At 47.1% G+C, this 15,420-nt stretch overlaps 1 protein-coding gene across 1 annotated transcript in view; it reads left to right on the top strand.

Moving 5' to 3' along the window:
- The window catches only part of CYP4F22 (cytochrome P450 family 4 subfamily F member 22), a 29,420-nt gene that overhangs the window by 770 nt on the left and 13,230 nt on the right, over positions 1-15,420 (top strand). Inside the window, exons 2-3 of the mRNA XM_003354125.4 lie at positions 6,143-6,365; positions 10,485-10,629. Coding sequence (XP_003354173.1) covers positions 6,144-6,365; positions 10,485-10,629 — 367 coding nt within the window. The 5' untranslated portion in view covers position 6,143. The remainder of the gene's footprint in view (positions 1-6,142; positions 6,366-10,484; positions 10,630-15,420) is intronic.

Raw genomic sequence — 15,420 nt, 5'->3', positions numbered from 1 at the left:
CTAGCCAGCCCAGACCATGCAAGGCAACTGACGCCCACCAGCTGATGAGTCTCAGGCTGGAGATGGGAAGGAGACAGTGGGGGAGCTGGGATTTGAATAAAGCAGCCCTGGCTGACCCCCAAATCCTGGGCACTTTCCGATGGCTCCAGCCTATCTGTATAGCCCAGCTTGGGTTTCTGCACAGTAACATTAGCTCTGGGCTAGTGTCTGGTTGTTACCTGGGTTGGTATCCGCAAAGGGGTTTGGGTGACTCTGGAGGCATTCAGAGAATGGGCCCCACCTCTCCTCTCTGGCAAGACTTGGGCCCAATTCTCCAAATCCTCAATGACTGGGTAGCAATAAGGAATGTGATCAACAGCCATGAGAGGTACTTTTGGTTAAGAACTTAACTGTCCTTGATCAAGGACTGAGATGAGCACATTAAAAAATGTTGTGTCATCATCTCAGCCCTGAGAAAATCCTGTCTTATGGATGAGGAAATTGAGGCTCTGAGAGGTTGACACTCACCTGAGGTCACACAGCTAAAAGGCAGTGTTTTGTGGAATCCTTTTTTGTCTTTTTTTTTTTTTTTTTTTTTTTGTCTTTTTGCCATTTCTTGGGCCGTTCCCACGGCATATGGAGGTTTCCAGGCTAGGGGCCTAATCGGAGCTGTAGCTGCCAGCCTACGCCAGAGCCACAGCAACGCAGGATCCGAGACACATCTGCTACCTACACCACAGCTCATGGCAACGCCGGATTGTTAACCCACTGAGCAAGGGCAGGGATCGAACCCGCAACCTCATGGTTCCTACTAGGATTCATCAACCACTGCGCCACGATGGGAACTCCTGTTTTGTGGAATCCTTTTTGAGGCTCACATCCAAGCATGGCCACACTTGATAGGGATGGTGGGCAGAGACAATTACAGCCCTGGAAGGATTTAGATGACTGGTAGCTTTTAAACTTCTTCTTTTTTTTTTTTTTTTTTCATGCCAGGGCTGAAGAAGCTGCAGGCAAATGCCTGCAATATGCCCAAAGTCATAGCGAGACTTCACATTCCTCATCCTGGTCTGCCAACTTGGCCCTGCCCTCAGAACTGCCTCCGAAGCTTTTTCTCAAAACCCCATAAGCTCCTTCCTGGCTCGCACCTTCTGGGATCTGGCACTTTGGAATTGTATGAGTCTTGGGTGGGGCAGTCCTTTGGCATAGAGGGGTCATGGAGGTACCATGAGCCAGGATAGAGGGCAGGCTGCCTTGACCACAGGTTACTAGAGGGGGTGGAGAGCAGGGCTGTGATGTAGGGCAGTGGGGCCAGTGCTGGATGCTTGGCTGTTAGGCTGCCATGGGAGGTGGGTCTTGCAGTTCACGAAGAGGCAGATCTATGGTTTCTAGTGGGCCAGTGTCCACGTTACTGCATTCCTTCTCAGGATCCCACACACCTTGTATGACAAGTCCTCAACTGGAGGCTGGGTTAACCTGACAAACCAGCGCTCCGTGGGTGTGGGCCAGCCTCAGAGCCAGTCACTGGCACCTCTATCTTCAGATAATGCCCGCCCCAGCAGGGAGGGCGGGGCCACCTGTGCTAGGGTGGGGCTGCTGGGGGCCTTGCCTGGTGTCTGGGATGAGATTGGGAACTGGTGCAGAGAGGAACGGGTGGGGTGGGGCGTGCCAGCCTCCTACAGAATCCTGACAGTCTTATCTTTGAATTTCTCTCACTTCTATAAAATAGTAATATAAATAGGAATAATGGGACTTCCCTGATGGCACAGGTTAAGGATCCAGCACTGTCACTGCTGTTGCTCAGGTTGCTGCTGTGGTGAGGGTTTGATCCCCGGCCCTGGAACTTCTGAATGCTGTGGGTGGGGCCAAAAAAAAAAAAAAAAAAAAGAAAGAAAAGAAAAAGAAGGAAAATAGGAATAACAGCTGAAAATTTGCATGCTATGTGCCAAGCCTCACCTCACTGAAGTATCCCAAACAACTTTGAGATGTAGGTCCCGTTATTGTTAACCCATTTCACAGGCTGGAAAATGGAAGCTAATGGTGGGGACTGGAATCTAGGCTGCTTACTTGATGAAGAGCAGAGCTGTGATTTGAATTCAAAATGCATTTTAAAGGATAGTGCAATCTCCAAACAACTTTTCATTTTATTTCTCTCTCTCTCTCTCTTTTTTTTTTTTTTTTTGGTCTTTTTGCGTTTTCTAGTGCTACTCCCGCGGCATACGGAGGTTCCCAGGCTAGGGGTCCAATTGGAGCTGTGGCCACTGGCCTATGTCAGAGCCACAGCAACTCGGGATCCGAGCTGCATCTGCAACCTACACCACGGCTTATAGCAATGCCACATCCTTAACCCACTGAGCAAGGTCAGGGATCGAACCTGCAACCTCATGGTTCCTAGTCGGATTTGTTAACCACTGTGCCACAACGGGAACTCCCTTTTCATTTTATTTCTAAAGATTTAAGTCGAAGCATAATATACATACAGGAAGGTGCACATTCTAGAACTGGTGTTTTTGCATATGTCAACAGCACCCAGATCATGAAAGGGAATAACTGATGCATCCCCAAACCTGCCCCTCCCCACAAATAGAAGTATCTGCAACCGACACCGAAGTTTGCTGCAAGGCTGGGTCCTTAACCCACTGAGCGAGGCCAAGGATCAAACGTGCATCCTCATGGATACTAGTCAGGTTTTTTTCTTTTTTGGCATCTCTGCGGCATATGGAGTTGGGCCAGGGATCAGATCTGAGCCACGGTTTCAACCTGTGCAGCAGCTGCAGCAACACAGATCCTTAATTCACTGTGCTGTGCTGGGGATTGAACTTGCCATCCTAGTGCTGCAGAGACCCCACAGATCCTGTTGCGCCACAGCAGGAACTCCCCACTTCACCTTCTTCATGATATGCAGTCTTTGGATGGTATCCTAGCATGTCTCTTGGTGGTTACCTCCCCTAAGATAGGTCTGTTCTGCCATCCTTACACCCCCATGCCCAGAGTCACACACAGCAGGGGCTCAGGCATGATTTTCCAGCTGAATGCTGAAGAAATTCCTTAGTGGAAGGCCTGGCCAGTGGAAGCCAGAGGAAGATCATGGTTCTTAGTAGTCACTGCTAGCTGACTTCCTCAGTATTGCTGGGGAGAATTGTTACCCACTATTAAATTGATAGAGAAGTAAATACCCATGGCTACTTCCTGTGGAGTTTGTCACCTGGAGCTGTCTGTGGGAGAGGCAGCCCCAATTGCACAGCAGTGGCCCTAGTTCAGAGCATCAGCCTGGACTCATGACTTGGAGATCTCTGAGCTTCATTTTGGAAGGCTGCTTGCTCCCCACCCTCATAGCTACCCCTACCTGGGCTTTCCAGCAGGTGTATCACCTCCACCAGGCTGTCTGTATTTAATTTAATTTAACTTACTTTTAATTTAACATTTTATTTTCTTTATTTTATTTTTTGTCTTTTTAGGGCCACACCCATGACATATGGAACTTCCCAGGCTAGGGATTGAATCAGAGCTACAACTTCCGGCCTACACCACAGCCACAGCAAGGCCAGATCTAAACCGCGTCTGTGACCTACACCACAGCTCACGGCAATGACGGACTTTCAACCCACTGAGGGAGGCCAGGGATCAAACCTGAGTCCTCATGGATACTAGTCTGGTTCATTACAGTTGAGTCACAACAGGAACTATGCTGTCTGTATTTTTAAAAAGATTTTTAATTGTTGTAAAATACACATAACAATTACCATCTTAACCATTTTAAGTGTATAGTTCAGTGTTATTAAGTAATTCACATTGTTGTGCAACCATCACCACCATCTCCTGAATTTTTCATCTTCCCCACCTAAAACCCTCTACCTATTAAACATTAACTCCCCATTCTCTTCTCCCCCAGGGCCTGGTGACTACCATCCTACTTTCTATGTCTATGAATTTGACCACTCCAGGGACCTCATATAAGTGGAATCATATAGTATTTGCCCTTTTGTGTCTGGATTATTTCATTCAGCCTAAATGTCCTCCAGGTTCATCCATGAAACATGTGTTACAATGTCCTTCTTTTTGAAGACTGAATAATAGGCCACTGTATGTATGGACTGCATTTCGTATATTCATTCTTTTGTGATGGATGCTTGTGTTGCTTCTTCCTTTAGGCTATTGCGAATAGTTCTGCCTTGAATATGAGTGTATGAATATCTGTTTGAGTCTCTGCTTTCACTTCTTCGGGGGGTGTACCCAGAAGTGGGATTGCTTGAACATATGGTAATTCTCTGTTTAATTTTTTGTGGAGCCACCCTACCGTTCTATGCAGCATGGCTACACCCTTTTACATTCCCTTAATGCAATGGATATGCCTAGGGTTCTAATTTCTCCACATCCTTGCAAACACTTGTTACTTTCTGTCTTTCTTTCTTTCTTGGCAGCCATCCTAAAGTGTAGTCATGTCATCTGTAAGTCAGACCATTCCAATGGGGCCCTCCACATTTGATGATGACCCACCCAGCTGTTTCCCCAGGATGCGACAACCAATGGAAACTTCACTTTTGTGTGGATGATGTGTTTGGGCATTTGGCTGGTGGAAGAGCCAGTGAGTCAAAGCCCCTAGTGGGGGGCACCACTGGCAAGAGTGGGTGGAGAATGAGGACACAGGTGAGAGCCCGCAGTGCAGGTTTCCTTTAGCTGTGTTGCCCAAGGAGGTAGGGGCACAGAGGCAGCCCCTGGTAGGATTGGGTGGGAAAGATTGATTCGAACAGGACCTGAGCATTTTCATGAATCTCTTTGGTGTTGTATGAGATCTGTGGGCCCCCAAAGTGGTCGAGGTTGGCCTTGGTAGGGGCTCAGGAGGCCTCTGCCACTTCCCATCTCCCTTGAGTTGGAGGCACTGAGCTTGAATTGTCTTGAAAAATGGAGAGAATGACAGGACCTACCTCCAAGGACCACTTTAAGTTTCCATAAAATAAGGCATGCATGTTCCTGAGTGTGGTGCATGGTACGTAGGAAGTGCTCCATCCTTAGTCTCCATGTTATTAATATTTTTGCTACCCACCCACTCTCTTTTGGTTCCTTCAGGAGCTGACCTTAGGGCAGGATTTGAGTGCAAGTTGTTTATTTGGGAAGTGAGCACAGAAAAGACCAGTAGGGGGAAGAAAGTGACCCTAAAAGAATCAAAAACAGGGACTCAAGCAAACACATGTACATGCATGTTCTTGGCATCACACTTCACAGTAGCCAAAAGGTGGAAACAGCCTAAATGTTCAACAGATGAATGTATAAACAAATTGAAATACATCTTTACCGTGGACTATTACTCAGCAGTACAAGAAATGAAGCACTGATACATGCAACCAGGTGCATGAACTTTCAAAACATCACGCTGAGTGGAGGAAGCCACCAAAGACAGAAAAGCTTTCAGTGTATGAATTCAGTTATATGAAATGTCCAGTATAGGCAAATCTGCAGAGATGACAAGTGATTGCCAGGGGTGGGTAGAGGGGGTGGGGATGGACTGCTAATAGGGAACGGGGTTTCCTTTTGGGGCGATAGGAATGTTTTGGAACTAGATAGAAGTGGTAATCACATAGCATTGTGAATGTATTGATGCCATGGAATAGCTCACCTAAAATGGTTCATTTTGTATTGTGTGAATTTCGCTTAGATTAAAAAAAGAAGAGGGAAGTAAGACAGGAGAAGGGAGACAGCTAATAGAGAAAGTTTCTCTTGTGGGCTGTTGGAGTTTAGTCCTTCTGGGCAACCCTAGTAGCCAGTGTAGAATCCACATCCCCAGGGTTATTTCATCAAAAAGGAGGTGGAGTATTTATCCAGCAATGCTATCACCGGTAATTGGTTGGGAGCTGCTTTTGGCAGGAAGGGGAGAGGGGGTTTGTTTTAATTTTTCCACACCAGCCAGCTGTACATGGGCAAATGTATTGGGAAGGATGCCCTGCAAAGTCAAAGCTGAGGGTATATGCATGGGGCCAGCTGGCTGGAGGTCACTGCTGGAGGATGAGGCATCCTTGGCATCTGAGACTGACATGTATTGAGTGCCTGCTACATGCCAAGCCCATCATGGTTGATTCCACAGGTCATCCAGAGTATGGCACACATGTGACTTGAGGGTGATTCCCACCTGCACTGACCACCTTCCCCACACCGTGTGTCTCCCCAGGATGCTGCCTATCACAGAGTACATACTTCACCTCCTGGGACTGGAGAAGACGGCATTCCGTGTGTATGCCCTGTCTGGGCTCCTTCTCTCCCTGCTCTTCTTCCTCTTCCGTTTGCTGCTGCAGTTCCTGAGATTCTGCTGGTGCTTCTACATCACCTGCCGTCGGCTGCGCTGCTTCCCCCAGCCACCCCGGCGCAACTGGCTGCTGGGCCACCTGGGCATGGTATGTGTGTGTGTATGTGTGGCTGGGGAGGTGGGCCGGGCAGGGCAGGGCAGGGCAGGGCAGATCACAGGTGTTCAGTAAGGATGATTGAGCTGCTGGCTTCCCTCATCCCATCCAAACTCTGGTTGGAGCCCTGAAGAGACCCAGTTTACAGGATCTGGGTGAGACTGAGGTTCAGAGAGGGCGAACAGTTTGCCCAAGGTCATACAGCTGGTTTGAGGTAGAGCTGACTCTATAATTCCAGGCTATTTCTATAGCAACAGGTACTAGTGTTTGTGAGATGCATCAGGTTCCAGGATCCCAAGGTGGGAGGAAGATAGATTTTGTTGCTCTATTTGCCCTCCTTCAAGGTGGTTTCACACGCTCTCTCATTCTCTTTAAATCTGTGGTTCCAGGTGAGGATCCCACCCTTTTCTTTCATTTTCTTTCTTATTTAACACACACATATATATATGCCAAGTGTTATTTCAGGCACTTTATAAATATTAACTCTTTTGGTCCTCTTGACAATCCTAGAAGATAGATCCTGTGAGTATCTCCATTTTTCTCTATGGAATACTGTGATGCAGAGTTTAAGTAGCTGGCCCTAGGTCACACAGTTCTTAAGTAAGTAGAGTCTGGGTCCAAACCAAATCTGCCTGGCTCCAGCGTCCCTGATCTTAGCTCTCTACTCTCTGTCACTCTAGCTTCTAGATGAGAAAGGATGGACTTTTTCTTTTCTTTCTTTCCTTCTTTCCTTCTGTTCCTTCCTTCCTTCCCTCCCTCCCTCTCTCCCTCCTTCCTTCCTTCTTTCCTTCCTTCCTCCCTCCCTCCCTCCCTCTCTCTTTCTTTCTTTCCTTCTCTTTTTAGGCCTGCACCTGCAGCATATGGAGGTTCCCAGGCTAGGGGTCTAATTGGAGCTGTTGTTTCTGGCCTACACCACAGTCACAGCAACACAGGATCCCAGCTGCATCTGCGACCTTCGCCACAGCTCATGGCAACACTGGATCTTTAACCCACTGAGCGAGGCCAGGGATGGAACACACATCCTCATGCATCTAAGTTGAGTTCAACACTGCTGAGCCATGATGGGAATTCCAGGATGGACTTTTCTAAAAGGGCTTCAGATGTCAGAAGAGAGAAAGCCAGATTCCTGAGGTTGCTGCAGCTTTTGGGGCCCCAGAATCCAGCCCCTACTTCCCTGCTGGACTCACCTTGTCCCCCTTCCAGGCCTAAATGAAATGGAGTGTCAGTGGTGGAGACCTTCCTGATTCAGGTCTCATGATGAACTTGGAGGAAGACTTTGGGGAGTGGTTATCAATGTGGACTTGCCTGGCTCTATCATGTGCTGCCTGTGTGACCTTGAGCAAACTATATCACCCCCTGTGCTCATGGGATTGTTTCAATGAATCCTGAAGTCACATCTGAGGCAGGCTTGGCACTGAGCCTGCCACATGGTGGTGGATGTATGTATTCCACTCCTGGGTCCTGCAGAGATTGGAAGTATCAAGTGATTCTAGAAATAGTTTAGATACTGCTAGGAGTGAGTATCTCAGAAGAAGGGAGAAGGAGACACATTTACACTCAATAGTGCAAGGAACATTCATTTTATTTAGTTTTGGGAATTATCCCCCTGGAGCCAGCATGCACCAAGTTTTACCTGTTTGAGCCCAAATCTCCCTTCTCCCTCTCTTCCAATCTCCAACCCCTGCTCAGATCTCCTCCTCTCCTACTGTTCCATGGTCCAGCTTTCTCACTGGGCTCCTACCTGCAGTCTCATCCCTCCAGTCCATCCCCCATCCTGGCCCCAGGATTCTTGAATCCAACCATGTCCCTCTCCTGCTCACACACCCTCCATGGCTCCCCATTGCTGTCCTGAGAAAGTCCCAGATCCTCAGCTGGAGTTCAAGATCTTTTAGATTCCCATTCTCACCCTCTTCACCTGTTCTACCATCTCCCTCTAGTCCCACAGAATGACTTCCTGCTCCTGCAACAAGCCTCTGACTTGCCACCTCCATGTCCTTTGCCAAAACTGTGCCCTCTGCTCAGAATATCCTTTCCTCTTTTTTTCTTTTCTTTTCTTTTTTTTTTCTTGTCTTTCTAGGGCCACACCCGCGGCATATGGAGGTTCCCAGGCTGGGGACCAATCAGAGCTGTAGCCGCCGGCCTACACCACAGACACAGCAACGCAGGATCCGAGCCACATCTGCGAACTACATTATAGTTCAGGGCAACGCCAGATCCTTAACCCACTGACTGAGGCCAGGGACTGAACCCACAACCTCATGGTTCCTAGTCAGATTCATCAACCACTGAGCCACGGCGGGAACTCCCAGAATATTCTTTTCTGTTAGATGAACTTCTACTCATATTTTTATGCCCCATGTCCAACGCCCTTACTCCAGGAAGCCCCCTGGCTTGGATGGTGGTCCAAGAGATAGCCAGGTGCAGCTACCTTAGGCAGTTGGCCAGAGCCAGTTCTGAAGTCCAGCCTTGACCATGTGGGCCCATCCTGTCTCGGGGGTCTATGAGACCTGGATGAGGCCATGATCTCCCTTGGGTATGGACAGGCTCAGGGCTGAGCCTGTCAGGAGACATAGGAAACAGAGAGGAATCATTTGCTCATTCATTCATTCATTCATTCGTTTTGCAATTGCTAGGCCTTACCACTGGTCAGGCACTGGGTGAGGCTCTTTTGTACCTGAGCTCTCCCAATTCTCATAGCCTGTGAAATAAGGATGGGTCTGGCCTACATTATGGACTTGATCTTTGGAGCTCAGAGAGGCTGAGTGATTTGCTCAAGGTCACACAGCTTCAGAGGATGGATTTGAGCTCAGATCCATCTGACACTGAGCCTCTGCCTCATAGATCATGTTGGCTAAGAGCAGGTGTTTTGGGGCTTGGTGGCATGTAGTCAAATCCTGCCTTTGCCAATGTGGCAGATAATGCTAGTGCTGGTTCACAGCCTTTAGGCCCGTTTCTGGCTGCAATAGGCTGCTTCTAGCTGTTAGTACCTGTGTTCTAGGGCTTCTCTAGCAGCTGAAGCCCACTCTGCCTGGGTGTACCATGAACTTCAAAGGTAATGCCCTCAGCTGGTAACTGTGGGACTGGGGAAGTTGGTGTATGAACACCCCAGCTCCCTTCACCCTCTTGTGGGTTTCCACTGAGATAGCTATCCCCCAGTCCCCAGTGGGACTGAGCCTATGTTTCCCATGGAGGTAATTTCCTTGACAACCATTTACTGATTAACTTTCCTCTCTCACTTCTCCTCTCCCCACCCATGTTTCTGGGGATCACCCCGCCCCCCTAGATAAACTGTTTGCCCTAGAACCCTTGTCTTGGGTCCTGCTTCTGGGGGAGCCCAAACCAAGACAATCCTTTACTCACCTATAATTTAAGACAAGTCATTTAACCTTTATGACTAAAGTAAAATGGGGAAAATAGTAGCAGCTACACCATAGGGTTCTTGCTTGTGTCAAATGTATGAATCTATGAAAAATGCCCACAGCAGTGCCTAACACTGCATTAAAGAGAAAAATGCTATAATATTTGAATACTAACATAGAAGTAGTTGATAAATGCCAACCTTTATCATTATTGTGTTTACTGCTACTTTTTTTTTTTTTTTTTTGTCTTTTTGCCATTTTTTGGGCCGCTCCTGTGGCATATGGAGGTTCCTAGTCTAGGGGTTGAATTGGAGCTACGCCAGAGCCACAGCAATGTGGGATCCAAGCCACATCTGCAAACTACACCACAGCTCACAGCAACGCCGGATCCTTAACCCACTGAGCAAGGCCAGGGATTGAACCTGCAACCTCATGGTTCCTAGTCGGATTCGTTTAACCACTGAGCCACGACGGGAACTCAACTTCTATTGTTTTATCAGCCATGTGTCAGGCCTTATGCTGAGGCTCTTTCACTTTGCTATTTCATGAATCCTTTCAACTGCTCTCAGAAAAGTTGATTTTCCTCCCCAGTTTTCAGATGAGGGATTGGAGGCTCAGGGAGGTGCAGCCAAAGGCTCACAATCATATGCCCTTCTTGGCTTATTTTGAGGGCAGGGGAGCTGGTGGGAGGGAAGGGCTCATGGAAGCCAGGGCTGGGCACCTTCTCACTACCCTTTCCCACCACCTCTTGCAGTATCTCCCAAATGAGATGGGCCTCCGAGCTGAGAAGAAGGTGCTGGACAACATGCACCATGTGATCCTGGTGTGGATTGGACCTGTCCTTCCACTGTTGGTTCTGGTGCACCCTGACTATATCAAGCCCGTGGTGGGTGCGTCAGGTAGGTGAACTGGGCCTCTGAGTGAAGGATAAACCCTCAACTTCTAGAGCCTATCTGGGCTTCTAGGCAGGTGGGCTCTCCAGAGGAAGGGCTATTTGAGTATGGCTTTGAAGGATGAATAGGAGTTCATCAAAGCCAAAATGATGATACACAGATAGTGGGAAAATGTGTGACAATATCTAAGAGTCCCAGGAAATTTGAGAGGATGCCCACCTCTCAGAGTCAGAGCCATGTTTGGACAGGCAATTGTTTGCCCAAGCATTTGTTAAATGGTTGTTACTCAATTCTAAGCCATGGCACTCCCATCTTGGGTTCTGACACTACCACTGTGGCTATTCCAGCCTGGAGCCTACTCTCTTCACCTGAACTGACTCTGACTGGCTGAGAGGGAGATGTAGAAGAATGTCTTCTCCCTTCTGCAGTCCATACCTACCCCAAGGTGTAGAATTCTTAAGTATATTTGGCAAGCTCTTGCTCAGCCTTCAACATGCAGCTCTAATAACCCCCCTCCTCCAGGAAGCCTCCCCTGACTCCCCAGATTGACCATAGCTCTCTCCTCTGGACTCTCATTCTTGGTCCTCACCATTCAGGGCTGAATGTATCTGTCTGTGTCTTCTATCTTCCTCATAAGTGAGGATCTGGACCTTCAGGGTGGCCTCACCTATACCTGGGCATCTCCAGAGGCATCAAGGGACATTTGAGAGAGAAGGATGGGAAATTAAGAGCTTTAGGAATTTTAGGACCTCTGGCCTTAGCTTTGGCCTTTACAGACCCACATCTGGAAAACACCTGCAAGGCTATCCCTTAGAACCGTGAAAGAGGAAGGGGCTGCCATCTTTCCTCTCCCAGCTAGGCCCTCCTCATGCCTCATTGTCCTCCATTATTGTCTTTTAAGGGGATAACCAACCCCACTGAACAAAGAGGGGAAGCTAGACCCCAGGAAGGGCAGAAGCATGAAAGGACTCTTCCAAGGGATGGGCATCACACTGTGGCAAGACGCCTGGGCCTGGACATGGATGGACTGGGTTTGAATCCAGGCTGGTGCATGTACTTGCTGTGTGACCCAGCAAGTCATCCAGCTTCTTAGGGCCTCAGTTTCTGATCTGCGAAATGGGGTGGTTGTGAAGACTCAGTATTACAGTGTGAGTAGTTGCTAATAAGTGTTTCTTCTCCTCTGCCTGTTTAATATCTTCTTTTCCTTTGTTTTCCCCTCCTCTCCATCTTCTCTTTCCATCATGTCAGAGCATCTGTTTTCTGAGGATCATCCTGCATGGTTGTGAGACTCCAAGTAAAAAGGGGGTAGAACCCCTATCATAAGCTTAGCACTTAGTAGGTGCTCACGCCTCTTCCTCTCCTCTCCCCTCCTCTTTCTCAGGACAGGCAGGATATCCACTGCCTGCCCCACTGGAGGAGCCAGCTGGGGGACTCCAGCTTGGGGAGGGTGGGGCTGTGAGTCAGGAAGGGCAGCCTAGAGTCAGGCCTCCTGGCCCCAGGTGTCTGTGCTCCTCCGTGCTTACCTGACTGAGATTGGACAAGCCTGGCCCCAAGTCGTAGATTCTATCCTCCCAGTGGGGCCTCCTCTGGGCCACCTGTGGGGCTTCCTCCTCTGGGCTTAAACCCATTCTGCCGATGGGCCCTGAGAAAGGCCTGCTCCTCTTGGAAGCTCTATTTCTTCATCTTCTAAGGGGCCATTGGGATAGAGAGTGTCAATGGAAGAAAGTAGGTGAAAATGCTTTATGAAAGACACACCATGATATATAGGCATATAATTGTAGCTTGTTTTTATATATTCATTTTTTTTGTGGCAGTGAAATCACATACATACATAACTAATTATTTTGCCTTTTTTTTTTTTTTTTTTTTTTTTTTAAGGGCTACACTCATGGCGTATGGAAGTTCCCAGGCTAGGGGTGAAATCAGTGCTATAGCTGCAAGCAAGCCTACACCACAGCCACAGCAAAGTGGTATCCAAGCTGGTCGGCGACCTACACCACAGCCCATGGAAACGCCAAATCCTTAACTCACTGAGCAAGGTCAGGGATTGAACCCAAGTCCTCATGGATACTAGTCGGATTCGTTACTGTTGAGCCATAATGGGAACTGCCATATAATTAATTATTTTAAAGTGTAAGGTATTTAGTGTGTTCTCAGTATTGGGCAGCTATTAGTCAACTCTTCCTAGTTACAAATCCTTTTCATCAGCTCATAAAACACTCTGTACCCATTAAGGAATCACTTCCCTCCCCATTACTCCGTTCTTTTCATCCAGTGGTAAATACTAATTGACTTTCAGTCTCTATGGATTTTCCTTTTCTAGATATATCATGGGAAAGAAATTATGCAAAATGTGGTCTTTTGCAACGAACTTCTTTCACTCAGAATAGTGTTTTTGAGGTTCATCCACTTTGCAGGACTTCATTCCTTTAAAAAAATTTTTTTTTATTACAGTATAGTTGATTTACAGTGTTGTGTCAATTTCTGCTGTACAATACAGTGACCTATTCATACATATATACACATTCTTTTCCTCATACTATTTTCCATCATGTTATATCCCAAGAGAGTGGATACGGTTTCCTGTGCTGTACAGCAGGACCTCATTGCTTATCTACTCCAGATGTAATAGTTTGCATCTACTAACCCAAAACTCCCAGTCTATCCCACTTCTCCCACCCCCACTTTCTTCCCCCTCCCTCTTGGTAACCACAAGTCTGTTCTCTGTGCCCATGACTTTGTTTCTGTTTTGTAGATAGGTCCATTTCTGCAATATTTTATTTTTTTAATTTATCTATTTTTTTTTGTCTTTCTATCTTTTTAGGGCTGCACCTGTAGCATATGGAAGTTACCAGGCAGGGGTCCAGTTGGAGCTGTAGCCACCAGCCTATGCCAGGGCCACAGCAACACAGCATCTGAGCCATGTCTGTGACCTACATGGCAACGCCAGATCCTTAACCCACTGGATGGCCAGGGATCGAACCTGTGTCCTCATGGATGCCAGTCAGGTTCATTAACTGCTAAGCCACGATGGGAACTCCAATTCATGCCATATTTTAGATTCCACATGTAAGTGATATCATATGGCATTCATCTCTTTCTGATTTACTTCACTTAGTATGAGAATCTCTAGTTGCATCCATGTTACTGCAAATGGCATTATTTCATTCTTTTTTATGGCTGAGTAGTACTCCATTGTGTATCTGTACCACATCTTCTTCTTCTTTTTTTTCTTTTTTTGTCTTTTTGCCTTTTCTAGGGCCGCTCCGATGGTGTATGGAGGTTCCCATGCTAGGGGTCTAATCGGAGCTGTAGCCGCTGGCCTACACCAGGGCCACAGCAACCCAGGATCCAAGCCATGTCTGTGACCTACACCACAGCTCATGGCAACGCCAGATCCTTAACCTAGGGCAAGGCCAGGGATCGAACCCACAACCTCGTGGTTCCTAGTTGGATTCGTTAACCACTGAGCCATGATGGGAACTCCTGTACCACATCTTCTTAATTCATTCATCTGTCGATGGACATTTACGTTGTTTCCATGTCTTGGCTATTGTGAATAGTGCTGCAATGAACATAGGGGTGCATGCATCTTTTTTCAATGAAAGCTTCATCCAGATATATGCCCAGGAGTGGGATTGCTGGATCATGTGGTAGCTCTATATTAAGTTTTCTGAGGAATCTTCATACTGTTTTCCATAGTGGTTGTACAAATTTACATTCCCATGATCAGTGGAGTAAGGTGCCCTTTTCTCCACACCCTCTCCAGCATTTATTACTTGCAGATTTGTTACCGATGACCATTATGATTGGCGTGAGATGGTACCTCACTATAGTTTTAATTTGCATTTCTCTAATAATTAGTGATGTTGAGCATTTTTTCATGTGCCTACTGGCCATCTGTATGTCATTCCATTTTAAGGCTGTGTAATATTGTATAGGTATATGGATATATCACTTTTGTTTATCCATTAATCTGTTGACAAACATTGAGTTGTCTCTACCTTTTGGCTGTTATGAATAATGTTGCTTTGAACATATGTGTACATATTTTGGACATGTATTTTCATTTCTCTTGTAGATACCTAGTTGTAGAGTTGTGAGGTCTCACTTTTCAAGGAACCACCAAACTGTTTTCTATGGTGTCTGTGTATTCGTTTTTTCCTACTAGAGTTCTGTGAGCTGGGGACCCAGATACTTATCTCACAAGTTCTCATCACCAGTAAGCAATAGTTATAGTCATAGTGGTAAAAATTGCCAACTGTTGGTTAATTATTCATTTATGTGCACAAATATTTAATGAGCATCTACTGTGTGCCAGGAGCACATTAGTTCACTGGGTTTTTATAGGGATGCCATGACTCAGGCAGGATGGTTCTATTTTCTTGCCTAAGTTTATACAACCAGTTAGTGGTAAGGCTGGCATTTGAACCCAGACCTCACTGGCCCAAAGACCAAGCTATCAACCATAGTAATATGCAGCTTCCTGCTGGGCACCTTGTGGGGGCTTTTCTCATATGACTTCCTCCATGGTAGATGTTACCATCCTCTTGTTACTGGAGGGGAAAGTGATTAGAGAGGCAGCCCTGACACAGCCTTTCCTGGCATCAAGTGGTCAGGGTTTGATTAGAGGAGGGGCCTGAGGATGACAGAGCAAGGGTTCAGATGGGGAGGTTTGGAGAAGGTTTCCTGGACGAGGCATCAGTGAAAGCAGGCTTTGGAGGATACATGGGAGTTTGTCAGATGAGAGTTCCCAGGTGGAAAGTCCTAAGTGAAAAGGTACAGATGTATAAAAGG

The sequence above is a fragment of the Sus scrofa genome, chromosome 2 (assembly GCF_054392235.1).
Source record: "Sus scrofa isolate SSC_HxYL_T2T_F1_AM1 chromosome 2, Sscrofa_HxYL_maternal_Yorkshire_Landrace_v2.0, whole genome shotgun sequence".
Taxonomy (NCBI): domain Eukaryota; kingdom Metazoa; phylum Chordata; class Mammalia; order Artiodactyla; family Suidae; genus Sus; species Sus scrofa.
Note: the sequence above shows the minus strand (reverse complement) of the source record. Positions and strands in the feature narration are given on the sequence as shown.